The 20,355-nt window shown below is 46.0% G+C and overlaps 1 protein-coding gene across 1 annotated transcript in view; it reads right to left on the bottom strand.

The window, feature by feature from the left end:
• Nucleotides 1–2,629: 2,629 nt before the first annotated feature.
• Nucleotides 2,630–20,355, bottom strand: part of LOC111845646 (uncharacterized) — a 32,141-nt gene continuing 14,415 nt past the window's right edge. Inside the window, exons 2-6 of the mRNA XM_072717182.1 lie at nt 6,675–7,022; nt 4,552–4,902; nt 4,098–4,217; nt 3,296–3,342; nt 2,630–3,136 (exon numbers count right to left, since the gene is read on the bottom strand). Coding sequence (XP_072573283.1) covers nt 3,011–3,136; nt 3,296–3,342; nt 4,098–4,217; nt 4,552–4,902; nt 6,675–7,022 — 992 coding nt within the window. The 3' untranslated portion in view covers nt 2,630–3,010. The remainder of the gene's footprint in view (nt 3,137–3,295; nt 3,343–4,097; nt 4,218–4,551; nt 4,903–6,674; nt 7,023–20,355) is intronic.

The raw sequence follows: 20,355 nt of genomic DNA, 5'->3' as shown, positions 1-20,355 counted from the left end.
AAGTTCTGTTGTGAAAGCTGTACATTCTGTTCCATGTACAGGGTAGTGATATGTAGCAATCATGTGCTCCAGTCAAATGTCCAGCTGTGTGAATAATAATGGTGGCTTGTTTGGATAAAATATCTTAGGCTGAATACTTCAAAGTGTGATCTGAGTAAGGTAGAGAGGAAACAGGGTCTTACATGAAGCAGGTATTGTTCTCTCTGTGTGGTTTTTACTCTTTGCAAAAGTGAGCCCAGCACAGTGCAGTCAGTGGGTCAGTCTTCCTGTGCTGCGTCTAACCAGTGGAAACATATGCAGCCCTGCAGAGAAGCACTCAGCAGACAAACAAATGAAAATAACTTACACCTATATGTCACTTTTGAATAGTGGTGGACAAAGTACACAACTTCTTTACTTGAGTTAAGTATAGAAACTCCTTGTCAAATAATACTTCAATTTCGAGTGAAAGTTTTTCAGCTAAATTTTTACTTGAGTTAAAGTACTGTAATACATGGATCTAAAAATACTTAAGTATTCAAAAGTACATTATGTTTTTAATGCGATAGATTTTTCAGAACCTAATGACTCCTGAACACCCTCCTGAATGCACTGATTGGCTTGTAGATCCTGTAAATTTAAAGCTTATGGAATATGATACAATGACTATAGAAACACAACTGACTTAACAAAAGTACAGCCATTGTCATTTTCATCTTATTATTTAACACCCCCACCCCATAATAGTGTTCTTACACAGCTCTACCAGTGTGTGTGTGTGTGTGTGTGTGTGGATTGAATGTATATTACATTGTGGGGCCCAAATGTCCCTCACAATGTAATGAAAACCTCTTTTTTGATGTTGTGGGGACCATTTTCCAGGTCCCCACAAAAAGATTTTTCAGTGCAATCAAAAAACTGAAAATTCCAAAAGTCTCATATCTCATTTAGTTACTTATGGTTATGATTAGGGCTGGGTAGGGGTTAAGGTCTTTATGTTAGGATTAGAGTCATCCCATAGAAATGAATGGAGAGGCTCCAGAAAGATATAATTACAAACCTGTCTGTGGTGCACGGCAGGCTCCTTTATGAGCAATGCTGCATATTGGAAATCAGACTGTCAAGTAAGCAGCCTTGTTAAATGAACAGTAATAGGAATTATGCTTCTAGTTTTTGCGTTTATTGTGGGAGCAGCACAGTGGCTGAGTAGGTAGTCACTCTTATGTCAGTGACTGTGTGTACATACGCGCCCTGTGACACAGTGGCAAACACCCACCCCTCCCTGTGTGGAGCCCGGCCTTGTGCCCTGTGCAGCCTTGGACAGGCTCAACCCCCCACCCTGGACATAAGGCTGGAAAATGGATGGATGGTACCGTATTTTTCGGACCATAAGACGCACCGGACCATAAGACGCACCTAGTTGTAGGGGAGGGAAATGAAGAAAAAAAAGATTCTGAACCAAATAGTGTCCTACAATATTTTACATCAACCATGTACAGTGAACAGTAGTCAACAGCAGCATTAAGAACCATTATCACTGTTATTAACAAAGTCAGTAAAAAACAATAAAAGTACAAAGAAACAAGGAGACACTAAAGTAACAAAAAACTTTCATGTGTATGAATGATCCATTGACACCTGGCCACATCCCTCCCCCCTTTTATGGCGCTGATGGGGATGTATTTGGATCGTGTTTCACCGTTGCGTTGTTCACCAAATTACCATGCGAATGCGCGCTAATGCGGCTATTTAGAATGTGAATAGCGATCTTCGGGTGACAGCGGTACTACACGCCCCCGATGCAGGTAAAACAAAGTAAGGGGACATAGTTTAACTTTTTGCCGATTTAACCTAATTTTAAAAACTGTAATACTTCCGACAATGGACGTTTTGAAAAGAAGACAGATTACGGATTTAGCCAGCGTTTTTTCATGATTCTACATTAAGATTTCAGCGAGAGATAAACTGAAATAGACGCGAGAAGTACGCTGCGTCGCCAACTATGCGTTCGACCCCAGAGGGTTAAAGCATGTGAGCAGAGCAATATTCGGACCATAAGACGCAGTGACTTTTTCTCCCCTCTTTTGGGGGAGGAAAAGGTGCGTCTTATGGTCCGAAAAATACGGTATATGTTGTAAAGTGGATGCTGTAATGAAACGGAAATGTTCTTTCTGTTAGTCTAATTTCTTCCCTTACAAACCCTAAACTTAATTAAAACAGGATTAGCACATTCACAACCTTCTGTGTTTTTCTAACACAGGTCACACAGCGGCTCCATATATATTTCTTTTGCCATTTCATTAAACAGTATGATTACGTTAAAGGAGCAGATGTACTAAAATAAAATGTATATAAATAAAATAAAATGAACAAGAAATCATAGTGCACCTCAAGGGTGAAACCTATATCAATAATGAGTATTGTACACCTGCGTGTGTGTGTGTGTGTGTGTGTGTGTATGCTTGTTTGTGAGCCAAATAACAGTACAGGGAACACAAAAAACTCCTCTTTCTTAATTATCCACATTATTATTGACACAGGTATTTTTTTCAGGTATATCCTACAAAAATATATACAGCACAAATAATTAAATGAAAAATGTAATTTAATAACACTTTAAATTTTCATTCAATTTCTTTTGTCTGTTTAACATCATCAATCTGTCCCTTTGCGTTTGCCCCAAACCATTCACCATGGTATACAAGGGAGACAAGTAAGCATGTGTGACATCAAAGAACTGATTGCAGCAACTCAGCCTTTCCACAACATCAAAGCCACTTATTCCCCCCATGTCATGAAGAAATAATCTCTGTGGCTCCCCTCTCCCCCTCCCTCAGCCACCAGTCTGGCCTGAACACTTGTATTTCCAGTAAAAATGCACCCCAAACACACTGACACCAAACTCAGCACTGGTGCTCCGTAAAATCCCGTGATCCAGTCTCAGATGCACTGGCTCCTCTGCTCTCCTTCTGAACCTTATTAAAGCTACACCCTGAACACTCTGTATAACTAACATGAATGAGAAGCATTTTTATTCATTATCTCTGTAGCGGAGGTCAGAATACAGAGTGTCATTATTCCCGTCTTTCTTCTGTCTCCTGGGCTTTGGGTTCTTAAGGTTCAGGGCAGCGTAATTCAGTGTGTCCTCGTCATGGCTCTGTGGAGACAAAGATGGCAGAATAGGATGGATAAAAATCTGTTTTACTTATATGCACAAATAGCACTTAAAATGCTGATCCCAGGATGAAAATTATTTGAAGTTGTTTTTAAAATTATTTTTACTGGCTGTTTTTCGTTTGAAATATTTATTACATACCTGTTTACGTGACCATTCCACTTTCGATACATGACTGTTTTTCTGATCTGTTTAAAATATATAATACACCAACATGTATAATTTCACATAATATAATTCAGTGGTAAATTTGGAGGGAATTTACAGTCCTTTTTTTCACAAAATCAAGGTAAAAATGATTTCTGTCAATTTCAGTGTGCATGTTTGGATATGTGTTGTTTGTTATGATATATTACATATAGTAGAATAGCTATAAAGAAGAAAGTGTCACGACAAGGAAAGTAACGACTTGTGGGCTGGCGTAAGGTGAACGGAGAGGGGCTTTATTAGGCAAAACATTAACAGTTATGGGGAAAACAAAACGCGACAATGAGGGATCCAAACAGGAGAACAGGGAACAAGCAGGGGAAAGGCTCAGGGTCAGACCGAGATCCGGGAAGATGAGCACAGTGACAGGCACAGTGACAGACATATACAACGACTAACGAGGGGACAACGAGCAACAGGAGTGGCTCATTAGGGCCACACTGGGGAGGGGACAGGAGGGCCAGGCAGACTAATAAATGTTATTGATATGCAACTTACTGCAACATGTGTTGTATATTTCAGTATATTTTGCAAAATAATAAATATTTAATACAAAAACGCAAAGACCTTACAAAAATCTTTAAATAAATAAGGTAAGGGATTTTAGAGCCTAGCGGTTTTCTAATATGAAAATTGTATCTATTATTAAACAATTCTGTTTTGTTATAAGCACATCAGTCTTTGTTAAAAACTACATTTTGTCCTCCTTCTGAGAGCATAAAGCCGGGCAGCGTACCTGCGCAGTGTGTACAGGTCATTTTACATCTTATACAAATGAGGGCAACATTCAGAATAATGCTGCAAGATAAAACTATCAGCAAGCCAGAGTGAAGAGGATCCAGCAGCTTCTGATAGCCTATAACAAAGAAATAGATTTCAGCATAATGATATAGAGACACATTTCCCATTTGCTTATGTTACATTAGTTAAAGATAAAATCTATATGATATTACAGCAGCTGTTTTGCAAGCAGTCCATTTTTAACATGAACTTTTCGTATTTTACATTTTAACAATTTGTATTAAGTAATATTTTCAATAATTATTAAATTAACATCTGTGTAATTCAATTTATGCACTTTAATTACAAAAATCATTACATTAAAATAAAAGAAATAATTGACTTAATAGCAGAATAAGTAAAATAAAAGTTTGTACAGAAGCAGATATACTCTCCACACTGGGTGTTACCATCTATATCCAGCTGTGTGCCGTTCCCAAACAGCATCTCCCCACACATGGCCACAGCGCAGTAGTAAGTCCCAGCATCAGAGGGGCTGAGGTTCCTCTTGGGGAGGCTGTAGACACAGCTCTGTGTAGGAGATCCAGCCTCAGGGCTCTTCTCACACTCATCACTCCTGTTTCCATGGCTGTAAATGACTCCTGGAAGGGATTCTCCTGATCCATGTCTGAACCAGTAAACACTGTGTTCTCCTGCACAGCTCCCAGTCTCTATTGTACACTGCAGGCTCACAGAGTCTCCTGCCTGCACTGTGTCAGACACAGGTTGCTGTACCACAGTCCTGCTGTTGGAGTCTTTACCTGAAAAGCAAAATGTGCATGACAGCCATTTGAGAGAAAAAATGGAAAATGCAGATCCTCAAAGATTATTTTTTATTGATTTTGGAGAGGTTTGGCACCCAAAGTGGTGTTCCTGTAGTCATCCAAAAAATCACCAATTTCTTGGAGAAAAAAATTAATTCTTGTCTTTTTATTGTATTACCCTTTATTAGTATATATTCTTATCCGGATTGTGCAATATTCAGAAATTATGAACTGTGCCTCATTCCATTCATGACTTGGAAGAAGAATAATTTAATCCTTTTCACTTCAAAAAAATTGTGTGTGAAGTGTATATTATATTTGCATAATTTTCATGATTCTATCAATTTCCATTTGGTATAAGTTGCCCCTTTTCCACAGGAAGGTATTTATTATTTTTGCATATTTAGCTGTTGACGTGTGTTAGTATTTTTGAGGATTCTGCTGTAGTACCTGCATGGTTTGATTCAAGAGCCAAATATATTGTCCTTACTTGTTACTGTTTGCTGATTAATAGTTTGTCTCTTTTTTAAGATTAAATAAAAAGTATACATAGCAAAAGGAATTACTTGGTTTCAGGTAGTTGCTCCTATTTATTTTCTTATGCGTTTTTCTGTTCAACCATAGCGCTACAGCAAAAAGCAAAATGTCATGGTTTATCCCAATAAACATGTCTAATTTTTCTTTAATATTTTATTTAGTCAGCATAATATCTGCAAAGTATTTACTATTTAATTTGCAATATTCTGTCCTGAAATCTTTTCCTGCTACACTGACGACTCTCTTAGCATGTGCAGAGGAAACTGCAGCCAAAGGGTTGGCATCCTCTGATAAACATGGTTGGCTCAGGTAACAGTGACATTATGTGAAGCTTTCATGACAGGAATAGGGACTAGTTTGACTTTTGATGCAGTAAAAGAGTTTGGGACGTTTCTTAGGTTAGAAACTGCAGTCACTGCAGCCAACACTAACTTTTGAGGAGAGCCACTCAGCTTTTCCTATGAGCAGATCCACCATGGTACACAAAATGACAGTTCAATTATTATTTTAGTTGACACTTCAAATGTTGCATTTTTTCATTCTGAATAAGATGACATTTTTATAACAATGATACATAAAAATGTTAATGTGTTTAACATATTTAAATAATAGAGTGTATAGTTAAAAGCTACACCTACAGTACACATATGAACTTATTTGAATCCAAATCCTTTTTCATTCTACTTCCTTAAATTCAAATATGAATTGCAATACCACAATTCAAATTTAATTCAGATTAACAAAATGAACTGAAATTTAAGGGCCATTCTCGAATAAGATCTGAATGGTGCTCATCCCTGATTCCCTGTTAAATCATGTTTTTTTTTCAGAGCGAATATACACTGATTGTTCAGATAAATAATGCGAAAAATAATTTACTTTTTTTGCTTAAGATTTTTGCACAGTCCTATATATAGGTACTCAAACATTTTTTATTTATCTTGTTTTAAAGAGGCTGCAATGTGTAACATTAACATCTGTATAAAGAGAAGGTTAGGCTTTTGGCTGACAGCAAGCAAAATGTAACAAATTGTATTATAATAATAATAATAATAATAATAATAATAATAAATTAATTAATTAATTAATTAATTAATTAAAACAGTAGACAATCAGGTATCTTTGCTAATTTTAAATTGACACCCAACTCAACTGTCAAAAATATTTTACAAGGAACCATCTTACTGACAATAAAATGTAGCCAATATGAAAATAGCTGGAATCTCATTTACCTGTGATTATGACAAAGGTTCCATTTCCAAAGGTGACCTCTTGAAGAAACACAGCAGCACAATAATACACTGCAGAATCTGACAGCTCCGCGTTGGAAATAGTGAGGTTAAAACTCCCCTTTGCATTCTGTAAGGAGTAACGTTTTATATTTTTATATTCCTTGTCAAATTCAACAGAAAAAAGAGTAACTGCCCTTGCCATGAGCTGGGGCTTCTGACCAACAGCTTGCCTAAACCAAGTAAGGTAAGTAACATCGTCTGGACAGAAGCATGTCAGGGTCACACTGTCTCCAAGCTGAACCCTCATCAGGAGACTGGGCTGAATAACATCCACAGCCAGTGCAGTGTCTGGAAAAACAGAAAAACACAAATAAACGTGACATACATCATAACAGTAAGCAAAATAACTATTAACTATGATGAAGATTAAATGGCCAAATACTTATTCCACTGATGACATCATACAAATATATGATAATATTAAAATCCAAAAATAATTTATATTTTAGGACCTTACTAATTAAAATGAGAAGACCAAAGAGTCTGAACATCTTTGTGGTTCCACTTGTTTAGAATAAACTGCTCTGCTGCTAAGTGAGAGGTCATGGTCGTGGTCGGGATGAAAGGGCAGGAAACAGAGAGGTACAAGATACACATCAGGCTGATCTGATTGGCTGGTTCACACAGGAATTTAAGTAATAGTGAAAAAGTGTTCTAACCTACACTTACATGATGTTTATTCATTTACTCCTTAACAGCCAGTTAAAATGGTTTTTCAGTTGCTTTGGTACATTTCTGGAATCACCCTTAACATCTGCAAAACCTTAAGTGCATTTCTCAAAACAATTCGTACAATCAGCACCATACAAATCGACTGCCTGCAAAAAAGCCATAGATTATCTCTCAAAAGCAAATATTTATGTCAATGAACATGTCAGTGCCATCAGAATGACAAGTCCTTGTGTCATTGTTCACGAATAAGAGTCAAATAGCTTAGCCATACTGTCAATATAACAGCGTACTCTGCAGGTTTTTCCAAAAGTAAGTTAAGGCTAATGGTTTTGATGATAATGAAGTTGAAGTTTATTTTCTTAAAAAAAAAAATACAAAACTAGAAATGTAAATGTAAGAATCAGTGCTTAGGCAGAACTGTACATGCAGTGCTGTATGGGGAATTACAGTGCAGTCTTTCTACACCTCCGGACATTCCTGTCTGTCCGGCCACACAGTCTCATCCACATCACAATGGATATCTCCCCTTGCAAAGCAGTGCAGAAAGAGTCTTTTGTAATGTCTTATCTGCCTCTGCAGGCATCTGCTGTAATGTCCTCACATGCTGCATCCGTGTCAGCCAGCAAGGTCATCTGAGTATGTGGCTGGCCATCGTACGCCTTCCGCCTCCATGCTGAGTAGAGCCCCTCAATTGCCTTGAGAAATGGGGAGTAGGGGTCCATGATGTTCTTCCATTGTCAAAAATTGTAACACTGTGTTGTGTCATGTTAATGTGTATTCTTGACAATTGAAGGTTCATATGATGCACCTCTGACATATATTAGAGACCCGGTGGATCATTGGTTGATTTAAACTAGGGCTGTCAAAATTAACGGGTTAACGCGGATTAATCCATCATCATGATTAATCTGATTAAAATTTTTAACGCAATTAACCCATCTGCAGTGCAGAATGATTCAAAATCACTGAAATGTCTCTGTCAACCCATTTCGGGTAGTTTTAGTGCGTTCCATTTCCCCTCGGAACTTGTATTCCGAGTCGGATTGCGGAGTTTTGAAGCCGGAAGTGACTACATGCGCTCCCGTTTCTCAGTTCTTGGCGTTTCTCGGACATCTGAGAAATATCTCGGAGCAGCACAGAGGATCCCGAGTTCAGAATCCATTATGGCTGCGCACTTTATCAACAGAAGGGAAAGTTGTAGTCTTATACTGTTTAAGCACTACTTCTCATTTGTGGCTCATTAAATCGGTCGCACACGCTATACCGTCCAACTTATCTGTGGATGTGTTGCTACAGAGTTTTATATGTAAAGCACCGCACGTAATGTGTTATCAACTGATATTGCTAACAATGGCAATTAACCGGGCTAGAATTGGACTTCATGATTAGTTGGATTATTTGTCGGATTTACGGTAGTTTGTGCTAATTGTAAGCGAATGAAGATAAAGACCATTTAAACTGAGGTACTGTCACGATCCGCTCCGTTCGATCCCGATGTGTGCCACGCCCCTCATTATCCACGTGTGCTTTCCCGATCGTGCCCAGCTGGTCCTTGTTATGTCGGCTTGTCTTCTGTATTTAGTCCGCGTCTGAGTCAGTCTTCCCCAGATCCGTCATTAATGTATTCGCTGTCTTGGTCCTGTCTGCCCGAATAAAACCCCGTTTGCCTGCATTCTCGGCTTGCCTCGCATGTTTCCCGGCTCGCTCGCTTGCCGAACGTGACAGAATGACGGATCTCCCGAAAGACTCACCGCGGCAGGACGAGGACCTATGGCTCATCCTGCTGCACGAGGTGAGTTATTGGCGAGAGCTGCCGGAGATCCAACAGGATCCTGGCTTATTCGCCCTAGCGGAGGACAGCTGGGATCTCCTCCAGGCAGTTACCCCACAAACGGAGGAGCACGCAATGGCAGAGGTGCGCGCTCTCCTCCAGCAGCTCCTTGACAAGGTGAAGGAGAAGCAACCCCAGCCGCTCGCCTGTTCCGAGGCAGCCCCGCCTCCGCCTGTCGGTCCCAGTAGGCGAAAGAAGAGGCGCAGGGGGAAAAGAGAGGAAGCCGCCCCGACGATCTTCCTGGGGGCATGCTATCTCGCCCCAGCGCCCCTTCCCGGGGAATGTCAGGGGGAACCCCTTCTGACCCAGCAAAGCCAGAAGGTCGTCACAGCCCCCGGCGCCTTCACAGAGGAGCCGCCGCTAGCGGCGTATTTTTATCGACCGGAGCGTCTGGGGCACGGCGGCATAAGCGCCGTTAGGGACGCTATCCCTCGGGTCCCTAGAGCCCTTAAAGGGACGGCGCATACACACTCGACGCCCCTCCTGCCTGCTCTGGACCTGTCAGAGCCGGACCTGCCGGCCACGCCGCCTGCTGCCTCCGCCGATCTGCCCGCGGCACCGCCTGCTGCTGCTGATGCCGCCGCTCTGCCCGCGGCACCGCCTGCTGCTGCTGTTGCCGCCGATCTGCCCGCGGCTGCGCTGCCTGCTGTTGCCGCCGATCTGCCCGCGGCTGCGCTGCCTGCTGCCGCCGCCGATCTGCCCGCGGCTGCGCTGCCTGCTGCCGCCGCCGATCTGCCCGCGGCTGCGCTGCCTGCTGCCGCCGCCGATCTGCCCGCGGCTGCACTGCCTGCTGCCGCCGCCGATCTGCCTGCAGCACCCCTTGACCCGCCTGTCCAGCCTGACCCGCTTGTCCTGCCTGCTGCAGCTGCCGCCGCTCTGCCCGCGGCACCGCCTGCTGCAGCTTCCGCCGCTTTGCCAGCGGACCCGCCTGTCCTGCCTGACCCGCTTGCCCTGCTTGTCCTGCCTGCTGCAGCTGCCGCCGCTCTGCCCGCGGCACCGCCTGCTGCAGCTTCCGCCGCTATGCCAGCGGCACCACCTGACCCGCCTGTTCTGCCTGCAGTCCCTGCAGCTGCCACCACTCTGGCTGCGGCACCCGCCTCGGTGCCCCCTGCTGGCCGCGTGCTGGCGGCGCCCGCGACGGCGCCCCCTGCTGGCCGCGTGCTGGCGGCGCCCGCGACGGCGCCCCCTGCTGACCACGTGACGGCGGCGCCTGTCCTGCCGGCACCTGAACTGCCTGTCTCGCCTGTCCTGCCGGCGCCTGAACTGCCTGTCTCGCCTGTCCTGCCGGCGCCTGAACTGCCTGTCTCGCCTGTCCTGCCGGCGCCTGAACTGCCTGTCTCGCCTGTCCTGCCGGCGCCTGAACTGCCTGTCTCGCCTGTCCTGCCGGCGCCTGAACTGCCTGTCTCGCCTGTCCTGCCGGCGCCTGAGGTGGCTGCGGTTGCGCCCTCTGCTGGTCGCGTGCTGGCGGCGTCCGCCGAGGCGCCCCCTGCTGACCGTACGCCCGAGGCGCCTACCCAGGCGGCCCCTGCTGACCACGTGATGGCGGCGCCCGCCGAGGCGCCCCCTGCTGGTCGCACGCCTGCAGCGGTCTCTGCTCTGCCCGAGGTACCTGCTGAGGTGCCCGCAGAGGCTCACCCTGCTGGCTGCACGCCTGAGGTGCCCGCAGAGGCGCCCCCTGCTGGCTGCACGCCTGAGGTGCCCGCAGAGGCGCCCCCTGCTGGCTGCACGCCTGAGGTGCCCGCAGAGGCGCCCCCTGCTGGCCGCACGCCCGAGGAGGCCGCTCTGCCTGCGGCACCGCCTGCAGCTCTGGCTGCTGCTCAGCCCAAGGCGCCTGCCGGGGCGTCCCCTGCTGGACTCACGCCCCAGGTGTCTGCTGAAGCGCCCCCTGCAGCTCCGGCCGTCGCCACTCTGCCCGAGGTATTCGCTGGAGTGGCCCCTGCTAGTCGCTTGCCCTGCTCGCCTGACCTGCCCGTTCTGCCCTGCTCACCAGCAGCCATGCCCGCAGCTCCCCCTGCTGATGCTGCCGCGCTGCTTACGGCGGCCCCTGCGGACCGTTCGCCGGCCCTGCCCGTCTCACCGGTCCAGCCCGGCTCGCCTGTCGGCACTGCAGCCACGCCCGCGACTGCCGTCGCCGCTCTGCCTGCAGCACCGCCTGCAGCTGGCTGCTTGCCTGAGGTGCCCACGGAGGCGCTCCCTGCTGGCCGCGTGATGGCGGCGCCCCCTGCTGGCCGCGTGATGGCGGCGCCCCCTGCTGGCCTCGTGATGGCGGCGCCCCCTGCTGGCCTCGTGATGGCGGCGCCCCCTGCTGGCCTCGTGATGGCGGCACCCCCTGCTGGCCGGGACCTGAGGGTGCCTGCTGCGGCGGCCCCTGTTGGCCACGTGCTGGTGGTGCCTGTGGCTGCGTCTGCGGTTCCGGCGCTGCCTCCGACTGCACCCACGCCTGCCGAGGTGCCTGCTCTGCCGGCGGCACCTCCTGCTGGCCGCACACCCAAGCCCGTCTCGCCTGTCCAGCCGGCCCAGCCCTGCTCGCCGGTCCTGCCCGTCTCGCCTGTCCTGTCCGGCCAGCCCTGCTCGCCGGTCCTGCCCGTCTCGCCTGTCCTGTCCGGCCAGCCCTGCTCGCCGGTCCTGCCCGTCTCGCCTGTCCAGTCCGGCCAGCCCTGCTCGCCCGCAGCGCTCCTGGCTGACCACTCGCCTGTCCTGCCCATCGCGCCTGTCCAGCCGGCCCAGCCCTGTTCGCCTGTCCTGCCCGTCTCGCCTGTCCTGTCCGGCCAGCCCTGCACGCCCACAGCGCCCCTGGCTGACTACTCGCCTGTCCTGCCTGTCTCGCCTGTCCAGCCGGCCCAGCCCTGCTCACCTGTCCAGCCGGCCGTGCCCGCGGCTCCATCTGCTGCTACGGCCGGGCCCACGGCCCCGCCTGAGGCCGCCGCTCTGCCCGCGGCCCCGCCTGAGGCCACCGCTCTGCCTGCGGCCCCGCCTGCGGCCACGCCCGCGGCTCTAACTGCCCCACCTGTTGCCTCTTCGGAGGCTTTGACTTCTGTTCGCCCAGCATTAACCTCCCTCTTGACTCCCTCACCCTTGCCTCAGCAAGGCCGACACACCCCAGGACCGCGCCTGTCTGTTTCCCGTAAGGGACGGGGACACAGACGTCGGTCCCTGGTCCCGCCTACCCTGACTCCTGGCTCGCCCGTGCGCCCCCTTGCCGTGGTTCGGAGGCTGCCTGCGGGTCCTACGGCTCGGGCACGGCTGTCGCCTCCGGATCCCCCTCCGGTGCCTCGTCGCCCGTCTGTGGTCCCTCCGTCGGCGCCTCGTCGGCCGCCTCCGGGCCCTCCCACTTCGGCTGGGCGTCGGAGGGCGACTACCCGGGCTCCGGCTAAGCCTCCACCTGCGCCAGCGTTCCCTCCTGCTCCCTCCTTGTGTCCTTTGTCGGTCCCTACGTCTGTCTCCTTCTCCCCTGTGTGGTCCCTTCCTGCTCCGGTCTCCCTTCCGCCTGTGGCCCCTACGACTGCCTTCCCTTGCCCGCCTGGGTTCCCTCGAGCTCGCCCTGTGGCTCCTCCTTCCGTTGTTCCATCTCCTCGTCCCTCTGTGCCTCCTCCGTTCCCTTCTGGTCCCTTTGCTCGTCCTGCCTTTGCTTGTCCCTCTGTGCCTCCCGTGTTCACTCCCGGCCCTTTTGTTCCTCCATTTTCTGTCCCCTCTCTGTCTCCTTTCTTGATCTGCCTGTCTACGTTTCCTGTCGTATGTCGGGTCCTGTCGTTTTTCTGGTCCTTGTTCTTGTTCTGTACCTCTGTCTTGTTTCCAGTGTCTCGTTGACGTTCTGCTTTTGTCTTCCAGGTCCTGTTCCCCGGTCTCGTCCGTCGCCTCCTCTCGGGCGCGCCCGGTGTGCGCGCCTTTGGGGGGGGGTTCTGTCACGATCCGCTCCGTTCGATCCCGATGTGTGCCACGCCCCTCATTATCCACGTGTGCTTTCCCGATCGTGCCCAGCTGGTCCTTGTTATGTCGGCTTGTCTTCTGTATTTAGTCCGCGTCTGAGTCAGTCTTCCCCAGATCCGTCATTAATGTATTGTCGCTGTCTTGGTCCTGTCTGCCCGAATAAAACCCCGTTTGCCTGCATTCTCGGCTTGCCTCGCATGTTTCCTGGCTCGCTCGCTTGCCGAACGTGACAGGTACCTTAAATCCGACAAGTTGTCCGGCTAAGCAAAAAATCTTGCTTTTTGATATGGGTCCATGGTATTGCACTTCTGTGGCAGATGGAATGCATCCGACTCATGTTCAAGATGTTCAATAAACATGTTAAGTGCATATATATTCCCTTTTTTCTTGAGTCTGTTTGCTCATGCAAAATTAAATGTGATTAATATAGATTAAAAATGAATGATATTTAATCATGATTAATCAAAATTAATCCACAGGAACCCTGTGATTAATCTGATTAAAAATTTTAATCATTTGACAGCACTAATTTAAACATTTCAAACATTCCCCTCAATTGGTGAAAGTCAAGATTCACCTGAGAGCAATAAATTCAGGCCAGCTTTAAAGTCCAACAGAAATCAATAGAAAATATGCTTGGCAGATTATGAGAAACAGTTCAACCATATTGCACATTATGATTTATGCAAGGAACTGATGGCTAGTTATTCAACAGAGAACCAGAATAATACATTTTGATCAACATGACCAACCAGGGTATATACAGAAATCCAGAGGTTAAATTTAACACTTTTTAATACCTTTTTTAATACTTTCTCAATATTTTTTAAAACCCGCACGGCATTGAGTTGCAACCGTTTTTAAACAAGTTTCAAACTGATTTAAAGATTTATAATGTTACACAATTTTGGCCTGTACAACAGAATTTAAATAGGGAACATGGGTCAACAGAATAAATTTAGTGACTGTGATTTTGAAAACATCTTGCATTTAACTTCTTCAGTCACAAGTCCATATCTTTATCCACTAGGCTATTCATGGCAAGTGCCTTAATTGTTTGGCTTTTTCTTCAATGAGTTTGTCGATTTGCACCAGTTGACTAACTGCTCTCATTCATGCATTCCTGATTTATGAGTTGTGCATCGCATATGCGAAAAGAGAGCGCTGACTGTCATTATCATAAATTTATCACGCTGATTTAAACTCTTGGTGTGTAAACCTTGTAGTTGCCTGCAGGCATCTTACGTTAGCAAGATAAGTTTGGTGATAATTAATGCAGCTAGCGAATTACTTACATAAAAACCTACTAGTTGGGGTTGCAATAAGTTATCGTATTGACCAGTAAACGACAAGAAACATAAATAACACAATCAACAAAAATCTGCTGCCAAGTCAATCAGTACTTGTACTGATCGCTTGCTCCATTTTGATCGCGGTTCCCGAAGAGAACTCTATCGGCAATCTATGGCTCATCCTGCTAGTCCCAGATGTAGAGGGTTGAATTTCGGATCGTATTTGAAATTGTGGCAGCGTATTTGAAACAGCGAAAATAACGGGACTGAATATTGTAAAGCAGAAATAAGAGGACTGAAAGTTACTGCTTGAATAATAAAGATGCGAATAAAACACATGGAATATTTTAAACTGAATTTGTTCTTTTGAAATTTATTTTGAGGCGAAATTAAATTAACTGAATTCATGTGGTTGAATTATAAACATGCACTTTAAAATACGTATCTTTTGGAACTGAATTTTGGAAGCCGAATATTTTTGTACTGAATATTTAAGCAATGAAATTACGATTGAAATGTTTTCAGTTGAAATGTTCAATGTTTAAATGTATGCACATATTAAATTACAGTCCCCAAAAATTCAAAGCGTCATTAATGCAATGCGTTTTTATTCGATAAGTGTAATTCAACGTGTTTTTTTTCCATCAACGACTTTTGTCATTATAATTTACTTCCATAGTCCTTAAACGCTGGGTCCTCTAACCACTTACGTGCAAATTTGCACTTATGACTTATGGTGCGTTCGTTTTTCTCTCGGAACTCGGAAATTCCGAGTTGAGTGACATCACGTCCGACAATCTCCCGTTCGAGCTACCCACATCTCGGAACAAACATGGCTGCCTCCATGAACACGTTGCTGTGTGTTGTTGCTTTATATTTTAGCAGATTTGGAGTTTTCCAAATGGAGAAAATGGAGAAATGGAGATTTTTCCGAGAGACAAACAAGAAACACGAACCAGTCAAACCACATTAAAAGCTTTATAAAATATTTTAGTACATTCATAGCGATATTCTTTTTTCGATCGGTAAACAAACTACAAGCAAACCAAGTCGCCATGTTGAAATTACGTCACAGGGGCAACTCGGGCAACAAAATCTGGTCCGACTTCAACGTCATAAAAGGGGCGTGTTTCCGACGGGAAGTGACGTTTTTCGTGACGTTTTCATCCGAGTTCCGACTTGGAGCAAGAGGGTCTAGCTGCAGACGCCTGTAGAGTGGAGCTCTACCCGAAATACGTCACCTCCACAGGAAACACGTGATCTTTAAGGACGTAAAGTGGAGCTCCGGTTAGGGTTAGGGTTAAGGTTAAGGTTAGGGTTTATTCGCTGTGACACAGAGTTGAGGCCACGTGTTTCCTGTAGAGGTGACGTATTTCCGGTGGAGCTCCACTCTACACTCTACAGGCGTCTGCAGCTGGACCCTTCTAACTTGGAGAGAAATAATCGAACGCACCATTAGCTTTTCTGAGTGTAAGCAGCCAACATGTACTTCAGCACACAAATTGTTTAAGACGTCGCTCGAGCACCAAATATGACGTCAGCATCACAGAGATCATCTATGAATGAAGGAATGAGCTAATCCACATTTAAAATAATTTGCGAGAAATTTTGCAGATAAACTTTAAAACACAAATGGACAATTTGTAGTAAAAAAAAAATCTAAAATTTAATACCTCGTAAATTTGCGTGTAATACCTTTTAATACTTTTTAATGGCTTTAATTTTTGCTAATGTGATTTACTACCTTTTAATACTTTTTAAAACCCCGCGGACACCCTGCCAACAGACATGGGTGTCGCCGCCATTAAATCTGAGGGGGACGTGTCACCCTCACATTTCATAATTATTCATTTGGACCCCCCCACATTTAACATAAAATATTAGTTCACCCACTGCTGTCCCCCCGACATTCAAAATGCTTCTGACGCCCCTGGCAACAGATATCGGAAACAGTAGACAGTTGTACATAACCATTTACATGAATGTGTCAAAGCATTTGCCGTTTATCTAAATAATGAGACCTTACATTTCTGATGTGCACAAATAACTTGATGATATAAAGGATGGACAAGTAGTTTTCTGATCTGAGAAATGAACCAAAGTGACTGAGACAAACTGTAAACACACTTGGCTAACCAGCCATTCATCAATAAGTGACCACTGCCACCTGAAGTAGAGCCTACTGTAATACAGAGTTGAAATCTTGCAAGTATTCTAATCAGCTAATTGTGAGGATGGGGTGTGGGAAAAAGCACTCGGGTGCAGATCAGTCATGGTGATCAAGAGCTTTAATTCAATGGCCAAAAACAAGTCATACAATCCAAGTCAAAATAAAAACAGGCAAAACAGTATTCAAACGGTCAGGATGAAGGGAGGTCGGTAGAACAGGCGTTAGTCAGACGAAGGGATTACAAGTGGTCAGAGGACATGGCAAAACTTGGGGTTTAGGGACAGAACAGAACCAGCGGAAGGAAAAATAAAACAAAATCAGAATAAGGCACAAGGAACCAGAACCGGAACCACCAGAACCGGAACTCAAGCTTCAATCACTAAGGGAAAGTAAAATAAGGAAAACTGAGCATACTACAAATGGAGCAAAAACAATTAAGGGACTGTAACTGAAATACACAAACACATTATAAGCCATGGGCATTGAAGGACAACGTATTTTCTATACATTACTGGATGGAGGCCGACTTATGCGGCATCGTGGAGGGCGCTGGAAAATTACTTTGTACCGAAATCTAATGTGGTGGCTAGCCGACATGCATTTTGTCAACGTGCACAGCGGCCAGAGGAATCGGTGAGTCAGTACATTACGGCGCTACATGAGCTAGCTGTGAACTGTAACTTTGGTGCCAATGAAGGTGAGATGCTGAGAGATCAATTGGTAGAGAGAGCTTATGAACAGGCAGTGAAGAAGGAACTACTTATGAAAACTGATATTGGTTTAGACGAAGCAGTAGCGTTAGCCACGCGGGTGGAATCGGCTCTAAAAACTGCTACTTTGCTCACGAGCTCGGCAGCTCCAATACAAGCCATTGCCACTAAACCCAGTCGCGACGATCGAGGGAAGTCACGCCAGCAGCGGTCCCGTCCAGCTAAAACAGGGCAGAAACAACGCAAGTGCTTCCGATGTGGTTCAGCAAATCATCTTGCTAATGATAAGAACTGTCCGGCCTTTTCCGCCATCTGCAACTCGTGTGGGAAAACGGGACATTTTAGGAAAGTTTGCAAATCAGCTGTTAAAGAGGTACGGGAAGTTGTTGTTCCTGAACTTACTGTTCTTTGCATGGAAACCAATTCTCTTTTTGATAAAATACTTTGTAATGTACTAATTGAAACATCAGCTGGACAATCTCATATGGTGACGCAGATTGTGGATACAGGCTCATCAGTATCTATTCTGCCTGAGTCAATTTACAAGAGACATATTTCTGCCTGCCCACTGACACAGCCACAGGTTAGGTTAGTTACAGTACATATGCAAAAGAGCTGTTATCTGTCTTAGGCTGTCTGGCTGCCTCCGTCTCACATGAGGAGGTGAAATACCCAACCACATTCTATATTGTGAAGAATGGGTCGCCATTGCTAGGCATGGACCTGATCAGAGGGCTGAAATGCCAAATTGTTGGAGGCACAATAATGAAACCTACCGTGTCAGTGGGTGAGATATGGATTGAGCACCAGAGTGTTCAAACTAAACCGTTAAGCTGTGTGAAAGGCTTTATTCATCGAGTACAGGTGGATGAGAGAGTGAGGCCAGTATGACAAAAATTGCGACGCCTACCTCTCTGTGTACGGGACTAAGTATCACGTGAACTCCAGCGGTTGTTCCAATCTGAAGTCATTGAAAGAATAGATGCTTCCCTATGGATTTCTCCCATAGTCGTGACAACCAAAAAGGGTGGAGGAATTCGACTGTGTGTTGATTTACGGGAGCCTAACAAAAGTGTAATTATGGATTGCCACCCTCTGCCTCACATAGAACTTCAGGAAGAAAGCAGAAACCTTACTGCATTCATAACGCATGATGGCCTGTTTAGGTATACCCGGGTACCTTTTGGTCTGGCATCAGCACCATCTTGCTTTCAGAAAATGATGCAGACTGTACTTAAGGACCTTCCAGGAGTTCACAACTACTTGGACGATGTCATAGTGCATGGTGCATCACAAACTGATCATGACCTTAAAGCAGTTTTACAACGCTTCACTGAATTTGGACTTAATCTTAAAAAGTGCTCTTTCAGCCAGGAGAGTATTACATACCTTGGACATGTAATTTCCAAAGAAGGACTGCGACCTACACCCAATCATATCACAGCTATTGCAGACGCGCCAGTACCTCGTGACATGCCCGCATTGCGTTCTTTTTTGGGTCTTACTTCATGGTTCAGTAAGTTTCTTCCACACTATGTTACAGTGGTGGAGCTCAGGACAAATTTACCTGGACTAATGAAGCTCAGGACAGTTTCTTAAAACTGAAAACTATGCTCATTGATAGCCCAGCTCTCTCTATTTTTGACCCAGATTTTCCTACCTTTGTAACTACAGATGCTTCAGATTACGGACTAGGGGGAATTTTAACTCAGCTACTGTACATCCTGATAATAGTGAGAAAATTGTTGCATTTGCTTCTCGGACACTGATGCCAGCTGAGAGAAAGTATTCCACTGTCGAAAAGGAAGCACTGGCATGCATTAGGGCAGTGGAAAAGTGGAGAACGCTGTTGTGGGGGCGGCGATTTACTCTCAGAATGGACCACCAGGCTCTTACTACACTACTGGCCACCAAGGGCTTGAACTGAGCTGGTATGCGAATTGCCCACTGGTCTGCGCGGCTTATGTGCTTTCAGTATGATGTGACATACCGGCCTGGAGTTAAGAATCAAGTAGCCAACTGCCTATCACGTATTCAGCTGTGCTCTTCAGAGGATGAACATGTCGAAGAACCTGCCCTCGTTGCAGAAGTTTCTCCCTTGCATACTGCAGTGCCACTGGCAGAGTTCACGGGGGAATGTGAGTCGTGTGCCTAATTGTCACCTCTGCAGGCCAGAATGCAAACCGGCTGGCCGCAAGCAAGAAAAGATGTTTCTGTGGATATGGTTCCGTACTTCATGGTAAGGAATGAACTTGCTGTGGAAGCCCCCCTTGTCTTCCATGGGTCCCATCTGATTGTGCCAGTTTCACTTCGTAAGAGGATTATTCACCTCTCACCTCTCTAATCTGGTGAGTGGATAATCTGGTGGATATGGATAATGGATAATCTGGTGATGGATAATCTGGCATGGATAATCTGGTGAGTTCAATTCTGTCCTCTTGTGTGGAATGTCAAAGCAGTGACAACTCGGCAAAAATACACACACCCCTGATGCAACAAGTGGAGTTCCCGAATGGACCATTCGAACACATTGCCCTGGACATTGTGGGACCATTTGACTGTGGCCCCCCTGACTGCCGGTTTGAGATCACAATGATAGATTATTTTAGTTAGTGGCCAGAAGTAGCATTCTCAGCTAATGTGACTACGGAGACTGTAGTGTCATTCCTGCGGTGCGTGTTTGCAAGAGAGGGAGATCCATGTACAGTGTCTACAGACAATGGGCCGCAGTTTACATCCTCTGCATTTGCAGATTTTCTCGTAGAAAGAGGAATCAAACACATTCATACTAGCGTCTACCACCCTCAGGCAAATGGCGCTGTAGAAAGGTGGAACAAAGTTTTGAAGCAGTGTATTCAATGTGCCGAAAAAAAAACAAATTCCTTGGAAAACTGCTGTAGTTACGATGCTCCAAATTATCGAGCTACGGCTCATGCCACTACAAACGTGTCACCTTTTCAACTTCTTCGAGGCCGGCTAATGCGTACAAAATTGGATGTCTTACCTACTATGAGGAAAG

This window comes from Paramormyrops kingsleyae, chromosome 10 (assembly GCF_048594095.1).
Source record: "Paramormyrops kingsleyae isolate MSU_618 chromosome 10, PKINGS_0.4, whole genome shotgun sequence".
Taxonomy (NCBI): domain Eukaryota; kingdom Metazoa; phylum Chordata; class Actinopteri; order Osteoglossiformes; family Mormyridae; genus Paramormyrops; species Paramormyrops kingsleyae.
This window is presented reverse-complemented; position numbering and strand designations above follow the sequence as displayed.